Source organism: Periophthalmus magnuspinnatus, chromosome 2 (assembly GCF_009829125.3).
Source record: "Periophthalmus magnuspinnatus isolate fPerMag1 chromosome 2, fPerMag1.2.pri, whole genome shotgun sequence".
NCBI lineage: Eukaryota > Metazoa > Chordata > Actinopteri > Gobiiformes > Gobiidae > Periophthalmus > Periophthalmus magnuspinnatus.
This window is the reverse complement of record NC_047127.1, coordinates 3,723,170-3,751,003: the sequence shown is the minus strand read 5'-3', so window position 1 is coordinate 3,751,003 and position 27,834 is coordinate 3,723,170. Positions and strand designations below refer to the sequence as shown.

The 27,834-nt window shown below is 41.3% G+C and overlaps 1 protein-coding gene across 1 annotated transcript in view; it reads right to left on the bottom strand.

The window, feature by feature from the left end:
- The window catches only part of LOC117382291 (neuronal membrane glycoprotein M6-b-like), a 31,442-nt gene extending 3,839 nt beyond the window's left edge, over positions 1–27,603 (bottom strand). Inside the window, exons 1-6 of the mRNA XM_033979397.2 lie at positions 27,484–27,603; positions 7,246–7,432; positions 5,677–5,836; positions 3,922–4,090; positions 742–815; positions 571–636 (exon numbers count right to left, since the gene is read on the bottom strand). Coding sequence (XP_033835288.1) covers positions 571–636; positions 742–815; positions 3,922–4,090; positions 5,677–5,836; positions 7,246–7,432; positions 27,484–27,553 — 726 coding nt within the window. The 5' untranslated portion in view covers positions 27,554–27,603. The remainder of the gene's footprint in view (positions 1–570; positions 637–741; positions 816–3,921; positions 4,091–5,676; positions 5,837–7,245; positions 7,433–27,483) is intronic.
- Between the last annotated feature and the right edge of the window lie 231 nt (positions 27,604–27,834).

The following is a 27,834-nucleotide window of genomic DNA, read 5'->3' as shown; positions in this document are numbered from 1 at the left end:
TGGAATGCTCCACAGTGGGGCACTACTACACAGTCTTCTCTATCTCCATGGAGACAAGCAGACACCAGCAGGCCAAGTTACAAGGCATTTTCGCACATAAAAACACCTGTAATTGTATAAATGCTGGACAGATACGTTTAATGCCATTACGTGGAACAAAGAAACAACATCTCCATGGAGACCAGCCCCCAAGCCAATAGTTTCATGATTAAATGTTAGCAAACCTGCACAGAATTAGCTGGAAATCAACCCCACATCAGTCTCTCACATGTGTGTAGTGAACAAAGCCCCGGGCCATCGCAGAACCGCAGAGACCGTGAATATTTACACGGAACGGAACGAATATTTAAACAGAAATCAGTAAACCGCCACTAACAAAACGTTGTGCTCACACGCCTGCATTCTTTCTCACAAAACCAGATCTGCCTCCTCCACAGAGCCGAGTAAACCTGCCCCTGTCTCCTCACTCCCACTGACGAGTGTGAGAGGCAGGGTTACTATGGCGACGGATAAGCCCACCATGGCAACGTGAATATTCCGAGCGGCACATTACGGGCGGGACCGGCTCACCAGAGAGATGACTGTGGCCCCTGCTCCGGCCAACGCCACGATGTACAGGTGGTAGGACAGGTAGAACTGGCAAAAAAACACATTGAAACGACAAATTAACCTTCAGTTTTTCACGTTTAAAGTCGTATTTTTGGCACAGTCTTTTGTTTAAACCTACAGCGTGTCACTTACCTCACTAGTGTTACAAATCTCTCCCAGAGTGGCTCCGCACGCTTTCCCGGGCGTGGCGTTCATCGGGATGAAACCTGCAGCATTACGACATGAAAAGAGCAGTGAGAAAAGCTTTCAAGGCCCCCAAGAGCAGCACTGATGCATTGTGGGTAAAGATTAAAGGACACAGGACTCTGATAAAGACACTGTTTTGGTTTCACTTGGACAAACCAGATGCTTCTTTTCCTTTGTTTTTGGGTTGGAGTAAATGTCTTTGGCTGCTGCAAGTTTTATCAAATCAGGAAGAAGTACATACGTAAAACTACACATCCTAAATCCTAAAACGCTATTGAACTTTCTTGCTTTTATGCTTATTTCAAGTCTAGTTTTTGGCTAGAAAGTTGAGCGTTGGAGCGAAATTTGGCAATTAAATTTGGTGCAGAAATATTTGGCATTGGAAACTGGTAAATTACAAAAAAACCCTGGTAAATTACAAAAATATTACTTAAAATAATTTGTTAACTTGACATCTTTTCGATAAGAGTTTTTGCTTCATATTGATGGAAAAAAAAGGCGTTTTCTTGTGCGTTATTTCGCCATGAATCGACATGTTCACGTTTGCGCTTCATACTAACGCTGGTTAATAAAAAATTCTCCTTAACTACGTGCACTTCGTCACCTTCCACCGCTGCACATATGTGATCCCAGCTCTGAGCCAGCTGTCCTTCAAATGTGGGTCACTTACTGTACACTAGCTCCGCCACCACAGGGTTTACAGCCGTCCAATCAGAACTCATATAATCTACATCTGTGTGTGACCTCGGCAGTGTGAGATGTGACATTTGAAGCATAGTCATAATAATCTGTAGCATAGGTTTGTTTAGGGGATAATGGTGCATTTTGGTGAAAGAAAAAACAAAGAATTAATTTTATTAAGATTTATTTCCCACGTATTTCAGTAAATGTGTCGTTCCGTGTCTGATACTTACTACATCCACTTATCCTTCAGTAAAATAAAAGCCGAAACTATATTTTTGGGGCTCAGTATTTATCGTGTGTACAGTTTCTTTGCGTTTGAGCCGATATTTTTGTATTTTTTTCTGCACTGCGATAAAATTAGAGCTGTGGAGGGTTGAATAAATAACTTCTATGACTCGTTATAGATGCAAACTAAAACTAAACTGCTAATATTACTAGTACTTTCTACATTCTGTTATTGTATCTCAAGGTTTTTAACAATATTGTACATTTAAAGTTGTTTTTATGGGGGGATAATTAATCAATAAATCAATAAGTATTATCGTTTATGGAGCTGGAGGAAGTGTCTGGAGTGATGGAAGTCAGCAGCCCCCTCGACTCGGTCCTAGGTAGGTGAGAGAAAATGGATCGTTTATTGTTTGTTTTATTCCGAAAATTAAAATGTGTTATGACAGATCTTTCACACGTCTCTGAAAGTTGTGAAAACTGCTTATAAACTCATCGTGGTGAGTAATTAGGATGTTAAGCTAAGTGAGGAATAACTGTGCAACTGTTTAAAATGAGCTAGTTCTGTTTTTTTACATTTTAAAACAGTAAAACTCAGATGCAGCGCCTTTAAAATGTAGTTAGCATGTTAGCATTAGCATTAGTAGTTAGCGTTTTTAGCGTTTTAGTGTCGGTTTAGAATAAAAAGGTGACTGCGGTCGATGAGAGAAACAGAGCGGCCGTATAACATGAACATCACCATAGTCATTTCTCCGACCGGAGGCACAAATGTGATTGGCTCAGCAGAATCAGCCCCGCCCCCAAACCACAGCAAATAAAGAGCAGAAAATCCAGGGTTTAAAATAGAAATTCTCATTCAAAATTCAATAATCCTCAATAATTCAGACGAGCGTTCTTCAGATACAGTGATTCGCTCTGGTGCCGGGGTGATGAAGACGAGGAAGACGAGGGGGACGAGGGACTAGAGGGACAAGAGGGGGACGAGGGAGACTAGGGGGAGGAGGGGAACAAGGAAGACAAGGGGGATGAGGTGGAAAAGAGGGACAAGAGGAGGACGAGGGGTACGATGAAGATGAGGGGGACAAGGGAGAAGAGGGGGATGAGGGGACGAGGGGGGTAAGGGGGACAAGGGACAAGAGGGGGATGAGGGGGACAAGAGGGTTGAGGAGGACAAGAGGCATAAGAGGGATATGAGGGGGACGGAGGGAACAAGGGGGATGAGGGAGACAAAAAAGGCGAGGGGGACGAGGGAGAACAAGGAGACAAGGGAGAAGGGGGGGACGAGGTGGACGAAGGACACGAGGGAGACGAGGGGGACGAAAAAGAAGAGGGGGGACAAGGGAGATAAGGAAGACAAGAGAGACAAGGGGGACGAGGGACTTTACACCCACAGACATTCAAAACGCTCTGTAGATTTATGTTGTAAATGTTAAAGCTCCAGACGCTGATCTTTTATTCATCATTTAAAGCAACAGTATGGAACTTTTTAGCCAACAATTATTCATTTCGGTCGTGTTAATAGCACTGAAAAACTTCTCTGAATAGGCTTGCGTCTCCCCAAACCCGACTCTTATCTGTGCCGTACGCTGCTCGTTTCCGTGGAAATGTTTTTCCTCTTGAGCTTTGACCCTCTTATCTCCATGGAGAATGTTCCGCAGTATGATTTGAACTTTTATTTCCATGGAATCAAGCCTGTTATGTGTCACCTCCGGAAAAATACAAACTGTGTAACTCATTTGTGTTTTTTGATAAACAGAATGACACACGACGGAAGAAGGTTTGGGACTATTAATGTTTTAGTCGTTTTCTATTCGTAGCAACTGAAAACCAGCATCTGGAGACTGAAGTATAAAAAAGACAGTTGCATTTTTAACTCAGAAAAATGGTTCTCGTTTCTGTGTAGACTCTTAAAAATGAACCCCGAGCGAGTCTTTTTAAAAACGAATTTAGAAAAGTGGAACATTAAAGGAAAATATTACGGAAAATGAACTCAAAACACAAGTCCAGGTCCGTTTTTTGACGAGGAAACAACATAGATCAGCATAATATGGGCCTTTTAAACTAAAAACTGCGACTTTTTCTGCCACTTTAACAGGTTTAACAGACTAGACTAGACTAGAGTCAAGATAATATATAAATGTAATAAAGCGTCTGCTCATTTACTTAAAAAAAGCCCCCTTTTTAACTCTCCAGACACATTTGGCGAGCCGTGTTTACCGTACTGCCGGACATCCACACAGATGTCGTCGGGGTTGGTGATGTTGGCGTCGGGGTTCTTCATGGCGGCGCAGGTGGTCCACATGTTGAAGAACAGGTAAACGGGGATCGCCGTGAAGCCCACGATGGCCAGGAACACCAGGAACAGGATGTAGGTCAGGAACATGAACTGGACACAGCACAAACCAGATTCACTCTCAATGTTCTGATTATTGTGTCAACATTTCCCAGATAGAAACGGTGGCAGAGCTGAGTTTGAGGGTGTAATGCTAAAAAAAAATGCATTTAAAGTACGGCTCGGTTACATTTACTCGAGTAACTGAGTAAATGTTTGGTAAAAGTTAGAGTACTTCTCCTAAATGTGAGTATTTGACAGTGAGTAAAAGTTATGGTTCCTCGTTCCACTGTCAGTAGGTGATAAAACTTTTATGTCGACAATATGAAATAATTGGAGCGTTTGAGATTCGTTGCTTTCAGATTTCAGTTTGTTTTATTCCTTTGGTTCATCCTTTTGAAAACCGATTTTGTGCATTTTTAAATCTTTGTCCAATTACTTTAACTTGAAGATGTCAGATGTTACCACCAAACACTTACACTTTTTAATAACACTTTCTGGAACCACTATTTTGTACTTCTACTTAATTAATATTATTTTGAAGCAACAGAACTTCTTTATAATGCTTGGCTATTTTTGATATTTGTTTTATGGTATTACAGAAGAAAGATTTATACACTAAAGTAAGAACTAAAATAGGACTGATCCAAAAAGACCCATGTCCATTAAGATGAAAACTAGGATTAAGTCAGGACTGAATAAATGCCGTAAATTTGAGACTATAGAGCGCACCTGAATATAGGCCGCACCAGCTAAATTTGAAAAGAAAATCAATTTTGTACATAAATAAGCCGCACCTGAATATAAGCCGCATGTTTTTTGTCTTGTAACATGTGATATTTACACAGGAAGACGGTGCACAGAAGGTTTTTTTAGTTTTAATTTAGGAAACGCCTTTTTTTCTTTCTTTTTTTAACTGTGTCCCCATGTCTCACTTTTGCGTTTACTGTCAGAGCGCCCCCCAGTGGCCGTTAAATCAGGCAGTAAAAATCTATAAATAAGCCGCACTGTTGTATAAGCCGCAGGGTTCAAAGCGTGGGGAAAAAAGTAGCGGCTTATAGTCCGAAATTTACGGTACAAACCAGAACAGGACTCACCTAGAACCACACGTCTAAACCAATGTCCCAGCTCCAACACTAAACCTCCATTTGACAAACACCAACTGTGATTCACACCGAGTCTTGTGAAGGACGGAGGATCTGAGTGACAGAACGAGTGAATGATGCGATTAAATCAGGACTAAAGTGCTTGTGTGTCGCTTTAAAGTTACAATCTATGACACTCGTGGATCATCATGTTAGAATTTGCGCATTTTAAATCATCTAAAACGACTTAATAAAAGACACAAGTCCGCTGGATTCTGCGTTAGAAAAGTGCGTTGTGGGTTTGTAGGTCAGTGGGCGTGTGCAGGTAAATCGGCAAAATGGCGTCTTAAAGATTAAACTCAAACATGAATCACTCCAAATACAACTTCAGAGGCTCAATGTGAAGAAACAACTAGAACAAGAAGCTCTGAAGAGTTGGTTTTGCAGAATACGTCCGTTTTAAAGTGTCTGTGCAACATTAGCAGCGTTAGCATTAGCAGCGTTAGCATTAGCAGCGTTAGCATTAGCAGTGTTAGCTTTACTACAGAGACGTACAAAGGCGGTGATGCAGCGTCCGCACACAGTGGTCTTGAAGTCGCTCTGCAGTTCCTTCTTGATGGCGGCGGTGGTGTAGAAGCCCTCGGCGAGCAGGACGATGGCGTAGACGAAGAAGAAGGACGCGATGCCGTAGATGATGTACTGAAAGATCTGGATTCTGAGCGGAAAGGAAACACAAGGGTTTAGTTTGAAATTCGACTGTATGAAAACAACCAATCACGAGTCTGTCTTCTGTGACTTTAAATCAATCACCTCGTCATTTAAAGGTGCACTCTGTAACTTTTTCTCACCTGATTGTCTTGTTATTTCAGAGTATCTCACCCATTTCCATATTTTTAACATGAAAATCATTTGTAACAGGATCAAGACGGGAGTTTAAAGGTCAAACAAACTGGATTCTTGTGAGTTATATGTTACCGTCTCAAAAAACATCCTCAGTTTTATGTCTTTTTTCATTCACACTCGAGGGGGCGGGGCTTTTGCTGGCCCCAGACTCTGGAACAGTTCCTCTGTGTATTAGACCAGCCCAAACTTTAAATATTTGTAAATCTTTGCTGAAAACTCATTTGTTTACACTGACTTTTAACATGAGCCGAGCGGGACTCTTGTATTGTTCTGTTTTATTTTGTTTTTGCATGTTTTGTTTTATAAGATCACACTTTCCATGGCCTTTGTGCAACACTCTGCCCAGCTGTGGTTGTTTTAAAATGTGCTTTAGAAATAAATTTGACTTGAAAATGCTCTGTTCCACCTTGTGATGTCATGAAGTGGTAGTTTTCAAGTTAACAGCTACATTTTACCTTCAGTTGAGTAGAGATTGGCAAGTCCAGAGCTGAAATCACCCCAATGATTGTAATGAAGGTGTATGAACTTTGAACTGAACACAGAGGAGCGCTTCCTGTATCACCACGTGACATCACAAAGTGGAACAGAGTGTTTTCTGTTTGAGAGAAGAACTTAAAGCCTAAATATGCAGGTTTGTGTGTTAAACATGTGTGAATGGACATTAAAACATAGATCAGAAAATACTGTAATATGTTAAATGTGGAGCAATCCAGGCCAATCGATAATAATAATAATAATAATCACTATGGAGACATGCAGAGACACGTTACATAGTGCACCTTTAAACAAAGTCTCAATCACCCTCATCTGCCCCATTTCTGCCGCAGCAGCAGAATCTTTAGCCCCTCCATCTTATCCATTTGGCCACAATCAATAGAAACTGTCCCTACGTACATTTAATTAAAGTAAAGTCCAGGTAATGAATCACTGGCATCTTTGAGTGTCGAGCTACAAGTTCCACAGTTTGTTCCTTCAGTAAATAAATCTGTTTAATATCAGGTCCTATTTAGTACACTTTAGTACACTTTAGTACACTTTAGTACACTTTAGTACACTTTTTAGTACATCACATGCATAGATACAGGTAAATTATTAGTATATAATAAACACAATCTTTTTATTCCTTAAAATCAAGTTCTTTTGTCTGCACGTTTGTAAAATTGCTCCACAGACGTCCTCGACACTCGCACACACACTGGGGTTTTGCGTTGTGACACTTACACGAGGGCGAGGGTCTCGTGGTCACTGGACACTCTGGAGAAGTGCGTCTCCAGCATGGTGAGGGTCCCGGTCAGAGCCACGTGTCCACAGCCACAGAACAGAGCCACCCCCGAGAAGCACAAGATGGTGGCCACCAGGGAGGCGTAGGGCACCCCGCCCAGACACTTGATACAGCACTCGAAGCATCCTGCAGGGGGCGGTAGAGAGGAGGAGTCAGGTTAAAGCACATCATCACAATGTTCAGTGTGTCAGTCAGAAATAATCCCGACAAGAACGACAAGCAAACAGGAAGTATCTTTGGCAAATGTGATGGTTTCTTATCCTTGAGCTTGTTGCCATAACGATTAACAATTCATGGTCAAAAATCTAAAATGTAATGCAGCTGATGCCCAAAGGTGTCAGCTGCATTACATTTTGCAGCTGTTAATGGACAGTACAGATTTTTCATTGTTGGTATTAGTTTATAGCAGGGATGTTCATTACGTCGATCGCGAAGGCATTTTGAGTAAATCGCGTCCCGTCATCCATCCAGTCACATGACTAATATACAGGACAACAGTCAGATTACACCTGACCCGAGGTCACATCATGGGCGCTGCACACACAGAAACAAGCACTAATCAGCTCAATCCTATAGCGTCGGATCCTGTCGTCACCGATAGAGCGGGTTGCGGACTTTCCAGCAGCGTAACTCCGCCCAGTCGTGCTCTCATGTAAATTCAAACGGCGTCTCAAGGCGGAGATTTGGGGCTAGCTAAATATTTTACCGTCATTACGGTAATCTGCCTCTGTTGTCCCTCGAAGGTGACGAATGAGAGCGCGGGGTCATTTATTCGATGCGTAAAAGAAAAAATATGGATGGATGTGTAAAATACAAGTAGTTGTGTGAAAAAATGCAGTAAATACTGATGCTTTGTTTAAAATGATTTTTATGGCTATAAAAAAAAAGACAAAACTGTAATCAACATGATTAGCTCTGTTATCACTTTCAAACGAAAAATGCAGTTTTACTCCTGTCTGTCAGAAGCTACTGCCCGAACTCTGCATCCCTCACTGATTCTATTCAGTGTCAGAGCAGAAATCATCACTCAAGTAATTATGAACATGTAAGAAGTTCAGTTGTGTTGTGCAGTTTTATCTCATGTACATGAAAATGCACTGTACATGTAAGAATTCATAATACATTTACAAATAAATATATGTTTAACATTTTTGTTTTAGGTGGCAGATCTTTCAGACACAATCATTTTAAAAGTAGCTCACATACTGAAAAAGTCTGAGCAGCCCTGGTTTATAGTCTCCATGATTTCGTAAATTTAAACCAGATGCCCTTCAGGTACAACATTTTTCCATTTCTCAAAGCTTGGGACCGGCAAAATGAGTACAGTTTATGAAGCAGCACAATATTCACGCAGTTGAATTTTAAAGTTGCATTGTGTAACTTTTGGTGCTTCCTGCTCGTCTCGATGTTTTCACTTTTCATGTTTTGTTTAGTCAATGTGAGGAGTTTATGCAAAAAAAAAAACTTGTCTGTTGCATTTTTTGTTTCTAATTCAGTAAGTAAAGCAACAATGTTTCATCAAAAAAGTTACACAGTGCACCTTTAATGGTCTTATATTGCACAAAATTGACTCTTGTGAGCATCAAGTCATGTTATAATGTTGTCATCTCCTCAAAAACAGACCTGGAGTTGTGTTTTGTTTCACTCATACACGTTTGAGTCGCACTTTATTATTAGTCTGTCACATCTCCAAACCTCAAACGCTCTGTCCCACCTTGTGATGTCATGAAGTGGTAGCTTTCAAGTTAACATCTGCCTTTTACCTTTAGTTCAGTAGAGATTGGTGATTATTCCAGGGCTGAAATCATCCAAATGATCCTAGAAATGAAGGTGTAAGAAGTTTAAAAACACACTGGAGCACTTCCTGTATTACCACATGATGACATCACAAGGTGGAACCGAGTGTTTTCAGTTTGAGAGAAGAACTTCATCTTAAATATGCAGGTTTGTTTGTGCGTTAAACATGTGTGAATGAAACAAAAAAAAAACACAACTCCAGGTCCGTTTGTGAAGAGGAAACAACATTAGAACATAGATCAGAAAACAGTTTGATATGAGCCCTTTAAACGCACTAAACTCCACGTTCTTTACACTTCCACAGCGGCAGAAGCAGATTGCCCGTGTAAACTTCTGCCTGTATAAAGCCACACGTCGCTGGATGCTGCTGACGACATCCTCTGCAAAACCCTTTAGCTCCTTTGAAGCCATCAGACCTGCCCGGCCCCGTTATTTCAATACAAAGACATGTACGAACGTGTGGTTTCGACAAGGAGCGGACCGGGCGAAACAAGCTTCTATGTGATACAGCGGAGCGTCGGAGCTGTGCCACAGTCTGCTGAATATTACATGGCACTTTCAAAAGCGGCGTCTTCTCTCGTATGGCGTTAAAGGGCCCGGGTACGCTCCCCGTTAGCCCCGTGTATGAATAAGGCATGACCGAGATGGAATACATGGAACAGCATTGTTTTTATCACAGCTCAAGTAGGACACGGTGCTAGAAATCAGTGTTACAAAGGAAATGGAAGATGGGTCAAATGCACTGGTCATATCTTTACGTAAGAACAGCAAAAAACACCTTTATCTCATATTTTTGTAATTCAATGACTGTGACAATGGTACTTTAATATGGAATTCCCTCGGATGCACTCGCTTTTCCATTTCTCTAAGCTTGGGAATTACGTTAGCTTTTGTTATCAACCAATAAAAGAAAAAAAAAATTACACTTTTCGAAACGAGGACGCATCCAAAATGAACCAAACCCGACCGCGATGAAAATAACATTGTAATGGATACGATCTTATATAACGCCTTGTTAAAAATAGCTCCTCCGAGCAAAGCAGGAAGTTAGACAAACGGACTGTCTTGTGTGCCACTTTGCTGTTTCCATGACAACGCGCTCCAATTGGCAACTCCCTTTGGCTTTTTTTTTTTTTCTTTTGAACAAGAGCGTTTGATTTATGTACTTTGACGTGCAGCGTTTCTGAAGTGATACGCACGCATTAGTAAATAACACTCTCTGGAGGGTCTGACACGGCGCGGGGTGAGGCGGAGTGCGTGGTAACAGGTGAATGCTAACGCTGCTGTAGCTTAGCGCCCGTGACAGGTGACATTAGCGTCAATAGCGGAGCGGCTCTGGAGAACATCTTCGTGGAGATAACATGCTCCACCGACGGGTATTGAACAGATCTGTCAGTTCTCTTTGCTCAATATTAAGTCCTCTTCCCTGTCCCTGGTGTACGATACTTCAATTTCAATACCGATTCTGATACAGCGATAATAAAAATAAAAAAACGCTCTTTCTTTAGGTTAATTTCTGTCCTGTAAATGGGACTTTTTTAGTATCGATACCTGCTTAAATTAGTGTCTAGTTCAATACTCGTTTAAGTATCGATCAGTATCTGCTTTTCGATATTTGACATTTATTTCTTACTCAAAATGTGACCACGATACTACGATACTTGATTTTGATACTAAAGAATAGACTCGATAACGATTCCGATACCACGATGATAACAAAAAAGCTCTTTCTTTAGGTTCATTTCTGTCCTGTAAATGGGACTTTTTTAGTATCGATACCTGCTCAAATGAGTATCTAGTTTTGATATTCATTTAAGTATCAATTAGCATCTGATTTTTGATATTTGACATTTATTTCACTGCAGTTCTTCTTACTCAAATGTAATCTTTCTAGTATTATAACGATACTATGATACTTGATTTCGATACTGAGAAATAGACTCGATACCAATTTCGATACCGCCATGATAATATAAAAACGCTCTTTCTTTAGGTAAATTTCTATCGATATCCTAATCAGTTAGCATCTGATTTTCGATATTTGACAACCCGGATTCTTACAGTAAGTGGGACTGCTACTCCACAGATCTGACCTGTAACCTGGCCCGGGAGCTTGCATTCATAATCCCATATTTTGGAACATTATATATAGTCAGTGTGGTGGACTGTCTACCAGAAAAGTTACACAGTGGCCCTTTAATCGAGATGGTGAAATAGTAAAATGAAAAATAGGACACTTCTTTTGAGAGCAGGTCCGGTTACACTCTACGGACAGCAGATATTGACATCTCTAAAAGCCCGGATTGATTTCACTGTCCTGGGGGAAACATCGATAACACCACCCCCTGGAGGAGAGCTACGGTTTAGCACCAATTAAATGGGCTCCGGTGCTTTCAAAAGTCAGAGAGTATAAACAAACTCTTTGGTGGTTGACGTACTGAGAAGTGTAAAAATCAAAGATGGCTGTTTTAAAGAGGTTTGTGTTGTGTAACAGCCGGGGGGAGGGTTAGATAATACATCCAAATCATATTATTGTTAACAGAGGAGCCGCTGATGGACAGAGCAGGGGGTCACACATTAGGGGTCAAAAGTCAATAAAACATGGAGAGTGTTGACATGAAAACATCTCACTCAAAGCATCAGGTTTGGATGGTGGTTTTTACAGTTATAAAGTTTACACGTGCCCAATTCATGCTTTTTTTTTTCTTTATTTTTACTATTTTCTACATTATATATGTCTGGACTATAAGACACACTTTTTTTTCAGTTTGGCCAGGGATGCAACTTATACTCAGATGTGATTTATATGTGAAATATGTTTTTTTTCTTGATTATTATGCATTTTTTTGGCTGGTGCAAAACATAGAAGACAATATATGAAGTAAGATATATGGAACTACGTGGTTAAGAAAAAAGTGTTAAAGAAACCTATTCATTCCAGTATTTTTCATCCTAGCAATGGGGATACTTTGAGGATTTTAATATAATTTATTTTAATTTTTTTTAAGTTGAAGTAGTCTTTACATTATATATCTTACTTCATATATTTGATGTAGAAAAGTAGCCAAAAAACCAAAACAAAAACATTTAAGTGTGTCCAAACTTTTGAGTCAGTTCAGTTCAATCTTTATTAAAGACACAGAATATTTGGTTCATAGTGAAGAGTAAATAAATAAAATAAATAAAATAAATAAAAATACTGTATATACATTGAGCTAAATTATTCCCTGATTGTGGGAAAGATGGATTGGTGTGGGCAGAGTTGCGTTTTAGCTTTTTTTTTCCTCGAGTTTATGCAGAAATTCGGCAGCCACTGTTATGTTAATATTGTTTAGTGTTATTATTACTACAGCATTTACATTTGCAATTTACCTTTTAATCCGGTTTCTATTTAATACCCATTTTAAACACATCCAAGACCATAAAGGGGGCACTTCTCTGGTGGTGGATCTGTCACCTTCCTGGAAATGTTTTGCCAAGATTGTGGGTGGAATTGCTACTCCACAGATCTGACCTTTAACCTTAAGCTTGGCCAGATCTGTGAGGAGGCGAGCGCGCTTACAATCATTTTTTTTCCAGAGTATATTTGACCAATAAAACACCTGCAATTCAATAACTGCAAAATCGAACGATGTAATGCTATACTGCGGAAAATTCCAGGCAAAGCAATAACATCTCCACGGAGACAAGCAGGTAGCGGACCCCCCCAATGGAAAAGTTACAAAGTGCACATTTAACATTTGAGATAAGATTGAAATATTAACTAAACTAGTCCAAGCAAATGTTGTGTTATGTTGTTCGCGGAGGTCGTTACATCAGTTAGCATTCGCGACTTGCTAATTGCTGCCATTCATATTGAACTTTTGACTGAATATCTGTTTATCTTGCGGCTCTACTTGGCCTGATGCGTGGGAACTACTGCCCGCTCCGTAACACACTGTGTCAGAGCCATCCTCCCGTTGTAAGCGCTCAGATATTTCATAAAGAGCGGAATAGAAGCCGACAAGCGTGCAGTATAAAACCGCGGCGCACTGGGTCAGCCTCATAGTGTCACCTAAATTCTGCCCTAATGAATGCTCCATTGATTTCCATTAGCGGCGGCCAGGGCTGACCACTCGGCCTGTCTGCTTCACATTAGCGCAGGTTAAAAGTGAGTGTGACAAACGGCCCCTGGCTCCGGATGTGAGGGCCCCCCTGCACTTTAAACCTGAGAGGCCGTGAAGCTGCGAGGAGCCGCACACAGGAGGAGACGTGAGGAACGAGAGCTCAGCTTGGTGTTGAAAAAACAAAAAAGGTTCAGACTGATCAGAAACGAAATATGTCAAAAGTGATTGTGTTTACATGTGTGCGCTCTATGGGTCCTCTTTATTTGAGGGAGTTACTGCAGCCCCCAGAGGTGACCAGAGCACCCAGACTATGGAACAGCGCCCTCTGCCTGTCAGATCCTTTCAGTCTTTCACACTGTTTAAGACTAGACTGAAAACCTACCACTTCTCCCTGGCATTTAACACAAGCTAGACAGGATATCTTGGCGTTTTATTGTTCTTTTTCCTATGTATCTTGTGATCTGTACATTTGTGTTTTTGTTGACTTTTTATGTGAAAGATTTTGGTCAGATGAAGTAGAAATAAACTTAAATTGAATTGAAGAATATCCTTATTGTTACGAACCAATTTTTTAATCATTTCTATTGTGCATTGTGGGTCTTAAGAAAGTTCCTAGGTAGTGTAACTTCAAATTAATGACAAAAAGAGCAGTTTTTCTTCAAAATATTTGATATGGGAAATTATTGACCTTATTCCGAAAGCTACCGTGTTCGCCGCCGTCATCTTCGGGGTTGTATTATTATTCATGGGGCTGATTTTGATCTATACGCAGGGGAGTCCTATTAATTTAATTAGAAAGGGGCCCCCATGTGAGTTTTCCTGCCCCGGGCCCCCAAATTTCCATCGACGCGCCTGTCTATACGGATTACGAAGTCGTTTTTAAAGCCTCCCAGAAAATCAGGGCATTGTTGACTTGTTGGTGAAGATTTTACACAAATCGGCCTACTTTATGTCAGATTTTAGCGGTGAAGCTTTTCTCAAATTGTCACCACAAACAAACTGCGGTTTAGCTGCATCTGGAGGCAGTTCTGTAATATAATATTTAAACTAATATACTAAAACTACAAATAAAAGGTTTTTATGACTCGTTTAGTGATAAAAGAATTGAGCATTATCGAACACTGTTAAAAAAAAATAATATACAATAGACTGTTGGTTTTTATTTTTGGTTAAATCAACATCTCAGTCCGTTTCCAATCCAGGTTTATCCCACTATGCATTTGCAATAAACATACGTAATATCACTGCCAAGTTTGAAGACTCATCCATGCTGACCTACTTATGGAAAATCTGCTACATTCTCAGCAAACCAATGTAATATTCTATAATAAGGTAAGGTTAGGAAGGGCATCTGGTTTGAATCCATATGCTGTTGCCGTGACGCCGTAAATGGGAGATGTCAAAAGAAAAGATTTGCCAACACGAAATTAGCGAGGATTACGGATTAGCATTGTGGGTATCATCATGCAGAGAAGATAGAATAACAGAAAACAAACAACAACGTTCGCTTTTGAGCTACGGAAAATGAACAGACATGAACAGGAAGCCGGCGTTTCAGATCGATGAAAAGTGAGCAGAGACCAAAGAGAAGAGGAGGAGGAGAAGAGCGAGAGAGCAGGCGTAAGAGCAAGAGACGGTGGAAGAGGAAGAGCGGATTCTGGCCCCGGGGCCGGCACACACAGTTACCATGGAAACAATACCCACGACCCACTTCAGCGCTGCACAGTCTTTTACGCTCGCACACGGGCATACATGAACGCACCCGTGTAGAGAGATGTAACCTTAAGCATGACGGCTACAGAGAAATGTCTAAAAATAAATCAATAAAACACAGAACTGAAAAAAAGAATAGTAGTAGTAGTAGAAGCAGTGATTTGAAGTATTTTTTAAAGCAATTTACTTATTTATTTAAGTTTTTATTTATATTAATATCACGTTAATTTACTCTTTTTGAATTTCAGTAAAACATAAATGGTCCAATAGTTGAGCCTTGGGGTACCCCTGAGGCGACAGTCAAACAAATTGATGTTTAAAATCTAAATACTTTCTCTCTGTCTTAACTACAAAACTGCAGTTGTATGACTCAAGTGACAGAGAGAAATGTCTACAAATAAACGAATAAAACATAGAACTGAAAAGAAATAGTAGCAGTAGTAGAAAACAGTGATTTGCAGTATTTTTTTTATATTGTACTTATTTATAGTAAGTTTTTAATGCGCTATAGAAATCTAGATTGAATAGACACAGTGGATGAAATATAAAATGCAGTTTCCATGCTACGCAATACTCTTACTCTTTTTACTTATTTATAGTAAGCTTTTATTTATATTAATTTACTCTTTTTGAATATGAATAAAACATAAATGGTCCAATAGTTGAGCCTTGAGGTACCCCTGAAGCGACAGTGAAACAAATTGATGTTTAAAATCTAAATATTTTCTGATTCAAATTATAGATCCAGACCATATTAACTCAGCATTAGGTCAGAAAAGTTAGTGCCAAACTGAATAATAGATTCCATTCTTGGCATGTAAATGAGGGCAATTGTACTATACACTAGCTGATTAAAAAGGCAGAAGGGACAATGCTATGTGCTATACGTGTGATCTCCATAGAGTTTGACCCGTAACATTACCGTGTCCATAGCGCAAATGAGTATCCATAAACCACACTAATGAACAGCCTTGGTCTTATCATCTCCGACTGTTAGCGTAAGTGCGCGCGCTGCATCTGCCAGGAACAAGAGCGTTAATAAAGTGAATATTTCAGTGGACGTCTGCTCCCTGCCCGCGGCACTGGTCCAATTTAGCAGCTCTGTATTCAAGAGTGGGGCTAACTCCTCCACCACCACTACCACCACCATCAAGCAAAGCATTATGGGTAAGATTTCCTTCCACTCAAGCTGGAAAAGTGCACACTTTGAGATGAAGGTGTGTTGGGGGTGGATGGTTGTGTCTCCTTAGGATTGGATGGAAAAGCACACTCCATATGTTTTGAAGGCTGCTTCAGAAGCCAAGACGACGAACATTTTGGCTCTGATTTGCGCTTTTAACCCAAAAAGACGCCTCCGTAGTGGTTTTGAGACTGCAGAAAACAAAAATATCAGCGTTGTACAGAAAATCTAGATTGAATAACTCAGCGGATGAAATAAAAAATGCAGTTTCAATGCTGCTCAATACAATCTTTTATACCGCAACTTTGAAAAACACAAATGGTATGACAAAAGAAAGGATCGGTATCATTTTGATTTTTAGATATTACCGTATTCTCTGGACGTTCTGGAGTATAAGTAAAAAAATGCATAATAATGAAAAAAAACAAGATTGTCAGGTTGCCAGTGTGACCATAACAAAGATGTGAAATTATAAACTCAGATGTGACTTATACGTGGAATATAAATCCCATCTGAGTATAAGTCACACCCCTCTTTTCAAACTATAAAAAGAAAAAAAAGTGCAACTTATAGTCTGGAAAATACGGTAATTCATTTGTATTTGAGTATTGTTTTTTATGACAATCCTGCACAATGATGTTTTTAAAATAATGAGTTTATTAAAGCAGACCTAGTATTTCTGATTTATAGTTATAATCTCTGACACCCGTGGATCATTACGTTAGAATTTGCACATTTTAAATCGCAATATTCATCTAAAACGATTTAATAAAAGAAACAATTTTGCTGACTTTCGTGTTAGAAAACTGTCCAATGGGAGCTGCAGATCACGCTAGCGAGCTGTTGTACCAAAATCACGCTGCCGAATCCTAAGCGTATCATCGACAAAGAAAATAAAACCGGAGAACGAAGTAAGTATGTCACAGCGGACGTGCAACGGTGAAGGTGAAAACGGGGGTTAATTGGCGAAATGGCGTCTTGAAAATGATGTATTTAAGATCGCTCAAATGTGCACGAATCACTCCATAAACAACTTTGAAAGGGTGAATGAGAAGGAAACGACTACAACACGGTCAAAAGCTCTGAACAGTCTATTCAATATGGTAGATTTGAGGTAAAGTCGACACCACCACATAGAAGATTTTCCCCCCACAAAAACTGACCCTAATCCGCATTACAGAGGTCATGAGGTCAGCATCTGTCCGGGCGTAACCGCGGGCAACCCAGGGGACTTTAATCCTGCGCCGTGATCAATACTTTTAAATCACTTTTCTGCCACAGTGACTTAGCAGTACAATATTTATGAAGACAATAAACGCCAATTAAATGCGGAGTAACAGCAGTGTGGAAATGAGTTTTACCGGGATTAAACAATGTCCACCACAGCATATGCACCTCTGTCACGCGCCGACGCTCGCCAACTCACGTTTAAAATCCAAAAGTCAAAATGTCCGTCTATTTTTAGTCATGACTTTTAGGGTAGATTATATCGTTTAATAGAGGAGAGTGGGAGCGAGGATGAATCAAAATAAGGCACGGGTTAAAACAGAGCACCAAAATGTAAGACATTAAAACGATTTCAGCAAAAACAACAATTTAACAAAAAAATTATGTTTTTTAGGACACGTGTAAAAACAATCTTGATTAAAAGCATGTTTTTTCCCGGTTGTTCCTTTGAAGCCATTTTGCACAATGGACCTGGCCTGGGATCTAAAAAACACATTTCTTCAATACTTTACGAAGTTGTGAGTCTGGTCGTTGGTGAATTTCAGATGGGAGTGATTGACAGGTGGATTAGCCAATCAGAGACGTGCATGGTCTGTCCATATTGAAAAAAATAAAGTAAAAAAAACATCACAGGGGGCTGAAAAACAAGGAGGATGTCTGCAGAATGAATGAAACTCTGTTAATCTGAGGTGAGATAAAGTAGATTTTATTTGTAAATGATAGTTGACCAATGACCTCCCTCATTTCGCACGTGTCACTGGAAAAACCTTGAATCTGATTGGACGATTTGACCTGGTTTGAGATGCAACAAAGGACGTCAATCTGTAAAAAAAAAAAACGCACGGAGATATAAGTCTGGATTTGCCCGGCAACAATGGACCAACTAAAGCCAAAAAATTAGCAAGAACACACCAAGTAGTTTTAGCTTGAGGGAGCGCGAAAACAAACTGACACAACATCTGCAGCCCGTCTCCCACAGTGAAAACAAACTGTGCCCTCCCCAAACGCATTCACCTGGTCACTAATTCACCGCCCCGAGTGTGTATGTGTGTATGAAGTGCTCTTCCTAAATGTAAAACCAGCCCTAAGGTTGTGTTAGTAGCACTACCCCCTTCAATAGCTCCTCGCCATTTGTTATGCAACCGCCCAAGCTAAAATGTGACTTTCTCTTGGATGTCAAAGAGTCAGGGGCAGCGTCCGTCCCGCTGATACGATTATGGAGATTCACGTCGCATGAGCCCCAGGGACAGTGTGAGTGTGGGGAGTGTGGCTGGCACAAGGGGCTAACTGAGCGGAAACAAGCTACTGCTGCACGTTTTCATCACGTGGCAAATAAGGTGAGTCTCACAGCAACCGAAGTAGGTTAAAGTGCATTATTGTGACATTTAAAAGCGCACTGTGGAGCTTTTCTGATGGGTAAGTGTGGGCTTGTGTCTGTAGAGTCCATTATGGCTATCTTTTTGCTCAAATATGTCCATTTCCTCCACCAGAAAATGTACATATAAATGAAGTGGCTACAGGGAAAAACCAAGATGAAGAAATAGATATACACAGTGGGCACATCGGAGGGAGTTAAGCATCTACCCACCAACCAGTAGATTTGTGTGATGTTCCCCTACATCGCGTTCGGCTCCAGTCAAATGAAGCTAATCGAAGCTAGCAGTTATAGCGGTGAATTTGGAGCTCCATATTTTTGACGGTGAGTATCATAGCAACCAAAGAGCCAATCTGGAGTGAGGCTGTTGAAGGTAACGTCGCTCCGTCATAAACCAGCAGTGCGGGCAGTTAGCAACAAACCTCTGGGAAAGAAGACGCCTGATTTGTCTGTTATTAACGTTCATATCTTGCGTTACGGACACAATAGCGAAATAAAAACACTGGGATCACGTAGACCGGGTTAATACGAACATTTTAAGACCAAAATGTCGAGTCTAACAGCAGTTACAGAGACAGAAAGTGAATTGGAGTCAATGGAGCCGGAAGCACGCCCATGATCATTTCCAATCTAGAACGCGGCGGCTAGCAGGTTAGCTATGTCTAGGATAGGAAGGGCATCTTTTAAAATGGCTAATAACAGTGTAGAGTTAATTTTCTGTAAGCGACATTACATACAAAGAAGTTATAAATACAGTTTCAGTTGAACTACATGTCAACATTGGGTGAGGGTAAATATGACCGTTGACTGCCAGTAATTAGCAATGATCCAGCTAACGCTTTGGCCTTGAAAGCAGCGGAGTCATTTTGTGGATGTCACTACGGGCTGATGATGACTCTGGCTGCTTCAGATTGGGCTCTTGGGTCTGAGCGTGGCAGATTGGGCAGCAGTGGGCGATGGAGCCAGGCCAGAGGAGGTTGGCACTGCGCGGGAACAGTACACGCTGCGCCAACCTGCCCCTCGAGCAGATTCATGTGCAAGACTACCGCACCGCGAGCTAGCACGACGCGACGGAGGGGGCGCGGCCAAATTCAAACAATCTGTTGCTTATTTGTTTCAAGGTGGCAAGAGATCCAACCAAGAAAGCTATTTTTATTGGTCTATAAGCCGCAAAAAGGACGCTCCCCCAGTGTGTTCCGCCTCAGGTTAATGTCGTTTGTTTAATGGTCAATCTACAGACCTGGAAATGTGAAAGTGGCTGAATGTATTATCAGGTGACACCACACTATAGAGGTCTGTAGTGCTAGAATAAGACGCAGCAAATTACTTTTCAGAGGTTTTACCCATGTTATACTCGTTTCCTTCTTATTTACCCTCTGAAGTTGTTTTTGGAGTGATTCATGTTTGTTCTTTAATCACTTATTTTCAAGATGCCATATTGCTGATCATTTCCCATTTTCACTGCCACTGGTACACGCCCACTGTGACGTACTTGCTTCATTCTTAATCAGTGATACACGTAGGATTTGGCAGCGTTGCGTAGTCGGTGCAAATTTTTTTAAAAACGCTGCTCGCTACTGTGATGTGCAGCTATCCATAGAGGGCGCTAACAGCTAACAGCTCTTTGTTGTGATGACGTTTACACCGACGTCAGCTCTCATTGGAAACCGCAGTTTTCTAACGTGGAAATCAGCGGATTTGTTTCTTTTTTTAAGTCATTTTAGATGAATATTGTGATTTAAAATGTGCAAATTACAACATAATGATCCGTGAGTGTCAGAGATTGTGACTATAAAGCAGATACAAGCACAATTTACCTGATTTAATGTGTTAAAACTGGATCAAAAGCAGAATTACGGACTTTGTCACCAGAATACATTAAAATAAGAACAGTGACTAGCAGTTTTATTATCTACACATTAACACCTTTTGGTAATATTGCAAAAAAAACAACGTATTTGCTTCCAATTTTGCACAATTCTCAAAACATTTGCGATACTATATGTTCAATCTCCTTCCTGTACATCAAGTAAACTCCAATGTTATAACGAGACAAGTTAACGTTTGCAGTAAGGATTTGATAAACATATATTTTCAGAATGTGATGCAGCCAATGATATAAACTTTCTGGAATATTGTGGCTGAATTCTGTCTCAAACGCCCGCAGTGACTTTGCTGGGTCTTTCCCTGCAAATTTCAGCATAAATCCGGCTCGTTTGGCGAAATTGCCGGAAAATCACATTTAAATAGAAACGTGACCACAGCAAAGAGCGGACCAAAGCTGAGAATAGGAGCGTACTCCGCGTTAACCCACATGCCCCGCCGTAAAAATAGCTTTTCTTGTGTATGCGAAGGGTCGACACAGACATTCCCCTGAACCACTCCTGGTCATTGACACGTAAACAAATATAACACACACACATAGACGCACACACAAACACACACACATCCAGATGGAGGCCGACCGGATGCTCTGGGCCAGTGGATTCAAATGAGGAACACGTGAAGAAGGATTCGCTATGTGACGAGTTGCACATGCTCCTCCACACCTCCGGGCGACACCGCTGACCGGAGACAAGACAATGCAAAAAGTCAGCGCAAGGCGGAGAACGGAGTGGGCGGAGGTAGCTATGATAATGACGATTTGAGGGTAAGTAATGATAGATGGGAATAGCGGGGAAACGTAAGCTAGCATCAAACAAAGCGACAGAATTGGCACAGTTTCGAGTTAGCGCGTGGGTGGAAGAGCCTTCGGTGAAATGACGGCGTAGTGAGTCTGTAAATGGCGTCCAATGACTCGTTAAAACGTCAACAGCGCAAACCAGACCTCGACCAAGGCAGTTTTTGCAAAGGCGAAGCAGGGGCGCTCTTTGTAGAAATATAAAGCTCCAGTTATACACTCAAAAGGTCAAAATACATATTCTTAAAACAGTCTAAGTAAACATCCGGACGGGAATCTGCACCAAATTTTTACAACGTGTGTGTGTCTTCCAGTTCATTACAAGTTAGCCTTTGCATATTTTGACAGCAGCTAGCATACTATTAGCATATTTAACAGCCTGAATACAATGTGAAGAATGCAGCTGTCAGTATTTCAAACAAGGTTATAACGGCAAAGTAAAGTTTAAGTCGTATTTTAGCGATATTTGTAAGCCTGGAGCATACAAATGAAAGGTTCTTTAGACTGTGTGCAGTTTGAGGGTTGCAAATTGGATTACAGGGGATTCACAAGAGCAGAAGTCAAGACTAGCCTTCTATGATTAAATGGTCTCATCTTCACTGGAGCCTCAAGGCAAGAGACACAGTAAAAGGATTTCAGACCAGTGCGGACGTATTTATTATGTTTCAAAATGGACAGTAAAGATTAGAAGGGCAGTGTTTGCGTATTTTAATTTTTTGTAAGTACAGGACAGGGGCGGTGCCAGGAAGGGGGTTTAAGGGGGGCACTGGACTCACCTAGAATGGCCCCCCCATAGCTCCCCCGAAGATTTTTTTCCCCATTTTCATAACATGTTTCGTCAATCTCGACTAAAAACAAATGGCAACCGCAGAGTGTTCAATAAAAATAAGAGAGATCCAAATTAGTTTTTATAAATCTGGGGCTGACCACATTTAAACTCATTTGAAACGGTGAAGGAAACATGGTAGATTGTTAAAAGGCTCTATATTCTCCAACAAAAAATGATACAACCCTGGTGCGAGATTATAAATGACTACTGTTCTGATAAAGTATTATTACAAAACATTGCAGAGAGGACTATAGGATCCATAAACAGTGATGGGAAGAGCACTTTGAAAATGTATTTAGGTACAGAATACGCAAATTAAAATGAGTTTTGTAATGTATTTTGTTACATGGGTCCAATCAGTACTGTATTCTGAATACTTTGAGTACTTTTACACTGAGTTTCATTTAAATTATAGTGTAAAAACAGCTTGATTTTTGTTGTTATGCATTATTTTATGTCTAAACTGCAAGAGTGTTTTTGTTTTATTTTTTCCTTACTAATTCTGTGCAGTTCAAAGCCAAAATTACATGATGAAGTCCTTTTAATTTAGAAAACGTAATACTACCAAATGAAAGACTAACTGTACCTGAATATTTAGAATACATATTTGCAGTACATGTATTCAATTACTTCCCACTACATCACAAGACACTATTCCAACTGCAACTCCATTAATATTAATTTTTAGACTTTTTTAAAACCAGAGCAACAAACGGGACTTGTACATCTCAGCTGGTCACACGTTTCCCAACACTGCACCCAAAAATGCTAAGTTAAAAGCCAGTGAAATCAATTTAGAACTATAATATCGGCCATGTTTTTTCCTAATCGCTGAAGGCTGTCCTCTGATCGTCTCATAGCAAGACCGAGTACCATCTTCCTTTGCATTTAATGAACCAAAAGTAACTACAAATCCACCTTAAATCGTACGAAATGCCATCCTAAAACTGCTTCTGTTCCTCTCTTGTCTGATTAGCAGCTCGTGCGGGACTTTTACAAATGCCCTCTCATGTGCAGGAGATCTCCACAAAAGCCTGCACCCCTCCAGACGATGATGTAATGTTTTAACGGTTTGGATGTGAGCAGCAGTTGTGTTCTCTACCCTTACATAATGGGCTCCGTAGACTCCCCGGGGAAAACTATAGGTAGGTAAACGGACCAATCAAACGCAACCGACACAAGAGGTCACTTAGAAGCCGCCGGATGACAACGTGGAGCTAAAAATACAATACGAACGGAGTTGTTGGGCGAAATTATACTGATGCGATTCGAGCTACAATGAACGCTACCAGAGCAGATTTAGAGATTATAGGAAGCAATCAAGCAAAAAGATCAATCCATCCATACCCATGTGCAAACCAGGCACCCGGGGATTATAATCTGTCTGTGTTTGGAGTTTATTTTCCACTTGGTAATTATGCCGACATCCCGTTGGCATTGTGATACAGCAGAGGTGCAAGTCGTGAATGTTAGCTGTTAGCTGTTAGCGTAGCGTGAAGCTAACCCACTTTTGATTCTGCGCAACCGTAACACAAAATCTGGTAGACTGAACAAAAATTTCCATGCATCTGATTTCCGTGTGCATCTGATTTTTGTGTGTGTTGAACAAGTCAAAACTTCCAATTATTAATCTGGGCCTTCTGATGGTCATGGATGGATTTAGTTTAAGATGCACTATGGAACTTTTCTGGTAGAGCTTAAGTCCATCTCCATAAAGATTTTCTATAACATGGCACGTTCAAGGCAAAGCAAGACCAGGTTCAGGTCAGATCTATGGAGAGGTGACCCTGCACACAATGAGAAGATATGCTTTTCTCAAGTAATAAGTTAGTTGGATAAGTTTGAAGAACATATTGTGCTTGAGTCTGTTATATAGTTATAATATCTGACACTTGTGGATCATTATGTTATAATTTGCACATTTTAAATCGCAAAAAGAAACAAATCCGCTCACTTCCGCGTTAGAAAACTGTGGTGCCCATTGGGAGCTGACATCGCCGTAAACTTCGTCTCAACAAATACCTGTGAAGTCGTTAGCCTCTCCGCTTGTACCAAAATGACTACGTAACGCTGCTGAATCCTACAGGTATCACCGATTAGGAAAATAAAATTGGAAAACGATGCGTGTACGTCACAGCGGCAGTCTTGAAAATAAGCGATTAAACGTGCACGAATCACTTCAAATCCAACTTCAATAGTGTAAATGACAAGGAAACGACTATGACAAAAGCTCTGAAAAGTCCGTTTTACAGAATAGGTCTGCTTTAATGCCATACTTCGGAACACTCCAGGCAAAGCAAGACTTGAGTTTTGGAGATGTACACAGCCTAATAATAAAGTTGCAATGCAGAAGATTTCCCTCCTATTCCTCAGCCTGAGTCCTACTGAACCCAAAACACTTAGCCTTTTTAAGCATACGTTTTGCTTAATGCACTTGTTATTATTTGTTTGGCAAACGCCGACGCAAGCTCCTTACATGACAGCTCTCGCCTTCTTGCCCTCAGCTGCCGCACTGTAAATCTTCAGCCTCTTAACCAACGCTATAAGCTTACGGTTACAATCCAGATGTCAAATGATTACACCAAACAAATAGGCCATCCCTTCCTCCTCTGCCGAGTCTATTTTGGGTTCGCTGGAGTGGGCGGACGGGGTTGCGCAACATCACACCTGGAGCGCTCCTACTACTGGCCTTGAAGACACAAACGCAGCCCGGGCATAAATTGGTGATTAAAATTGAAGAGGGTTAATTACTTGCTATAAATAAAAGCGCAGTGACGGCTCTTGCTGTCGATACAAGTCCATCGCAAATTGCTCTTATTACTAAGTGCCGTGTCTCCGGAGAGTGATGTAATGCTTTAAGAATACTGAAGAGTTGAGGGACATCCCAGCGGCCTATAGCTTACGTCACAGCGGTGGAAAAAGCGTTGTCAAGCATCATCGCGTCTGCTTCTTCGGTTCAAATGTGTGCCAAATCAACTCAATTTAAAGTGACCGTATGATGGTGTTTTCTGTTCTCTGTTCTTATGTTGTTTCCTGGAGTTGTGTTTTGTTTCATTCACACATGTTTAAACACACAAATCCTGCATATTTAGGCTACGTCCTTCTCTGACTGAACTGAAAACACTCTGTTCCACCTTGTGATGTCATCATGTGGTAATACAGGAAGTCCTCCACTGTGTTTTTAAACTCCACACACCTTCATTTCTAAAATCATTTGGATGATTTCAGCCCAGGAATCGCCAATTTCTACTGAACTGAAGCTAAAATTAACTTGAAAACTACCAAGTCATGACATCACAAGGTGGAACGGAGCATTTTGAGCTTTGGAGATGTTACAGACTTATAATAAATGGTGCTCAGACATGTGTGAATGAAACAAAACACAACTCCAGGTCTGTTTTTGATGAGGTGAAAGCGTTATAACAAGGCTCAACGCTCACAAGAGTCCATTTTTCCTTTAAAATATCGTTCACTGAGGCTGTACTGTGGCACGCAGAGTGGGATTTGGGATAAAAGCGCGCACATCAAAGTTTGCCGAGCCGTAAAGCCCTCGGGCATGTGACACAGTATCCTTCCCTTTAATTGGCACGAAAGAACCTCGGATCTATCGACGATTCAACTCAGATATTTTTTCCTAGTGGACATTTGCGATACCACAAGAAACATGTAGCTATCGAGCTTTCCCACACCGGACCATTCACTGAGCAAGTCTTCCTGTAGTGGAACACCTGCGAGTCTATTGACGAAAGCACACGCCGGCGAGCAGGCGGCAGCAGCAGGTGAAAGTCAAGTTTGTCAATGCGCCGCAGTGAGCATGCTCCAGATCACACAGCTTAAAAGGGCCCATATTAGACTATTCTCTGTCGATTCCTCATCACAAACAGACCTGGAGTTGTGTTTTGTTTCATTCACACATGTTTAACACACAAACCTGCATATTTAAGCTGGGTTCTTCTCTCAAAAGGAAAACACCGTTCCACCTTGTGATGTCACTGAGTGGTAACACAGGAGCTCAACTATGTTTTTAAACACCATACAGTTTCACGAGAATCATTTGGATGAATTTGAGTCCTGGAATTGCCCATTTTCACTGAACTAAAGGTAAAATGTAGCAGTTCATTTGAAAACTAAGCTTTGGCTTCATGACATCACAAGGTGGAACAGAGCATTTTGAGCTTTGGACAGAAGGTGTGAATGAAACAAAACACAACTCCAGGTATGTTTTTGAGGAGATAACAGCATTATAACGTCCATTTTGTGCAATATAGGACGAATAGGAAGAATACCACCAGAAAAAAAAGTAGCCAAAATCAGCAAATATCACTCAAAATCTAAGGTGTGATGCCAGATTCAAATAACTCAATTGTATCGTATAAACTGCCCTGCCCAGCCTAATTTGTGTATGTAAAAGACTATCCCCACACTTTAGCCATTACGCACGCTTTGTGTTTGGTTCTCAGCAGCTCTCTATCCCTCAGACATCACTGCCAACATCTGCCTACAACAAGAATCTCACTTTCGAATGCAAAACATCAAAAAAATTCCATGTTTAGTTAACGCGCGCGCCTTCGCCATTCCAACGCACAGCTGGGTTTCATTTAGACCCCATAATAAACCAATCCCACCGCCATTTGACAGTCCTCTGATTTATATTCCATGCATGTTCGCAAACCCGTCCCTGACACTCGCCACGGACAGCTCCGGACCCCACTGCGCGTTATAATCTGCGCGTAAAACACCCCAAAACACTTGACGCCCGCTTTGTTTTAACGTAAAACCTGGGGGGAAAAACGGCAAAGCGCGCGTGTGATTGATGGACACGCCGATTCCTATGCGTCAAGTGCGTCCCATTGTGCCACGCTCACACATCACGTCGTGCACGGGGTGATGGGAGACACACCTGAAGCTGAAAAAAAACAAAAAAAAAAAAAACAACGCAGACGGCACCAGCTGCCACGGTTCATCATCCAAACGCTCGTTACGCACAAAGACGCTCGTAATGGCGCAACGCTGCGAACCGACAGAACGGTGCGCGCCCGAGCGAACCGTGCAAGAAGAACCGTGCAGCATCGAATCACGCCACACCACGCACGCCCACTCGAATAAGGCTCGGTGTAGAAGACGCACGAGCTCCACGAATCCATGCAAATTGGGCGCGCGTAAAAAGGATCCGAGACGGGCTTTTTTTTGTGTGTGTGTTTGCGTCGCCATTGCAAGACGCGAGCGCAATTATGAGCGCGAGGAGGACGAGGACGGGACGTAACGCGTACCTTTGCTCTCCTGTCCCTCGTCCTGGTTCTCCTCCGCGTTGGACTCCATGGCTGGCTTCGTCCCGTCCATTATTTCAGAGGTGTATAGTGTCCCGTGGCGCTCGGACCGTGGCTGTCGTGGTTGTCGTGGTTGTGGTGGTGTTGGTGGATGCTGCTGGCTCGGGTTTGCTGCTGACTGGATGGCGTGCCCCCTCCCGCGCTCGTGCAGTCTCTATCTCGTGCACACCCTCCCTCCTCTTTCTCTTTCTCTCCCTCGCTTTTCTTCACGTTGGTTGAAGCAGTCACTCTCTCGCCTCAGATGTGGACGTTCTGCTTTGGGAAATGGAGCTTGGTGCCATTTCTTTTTCCTTT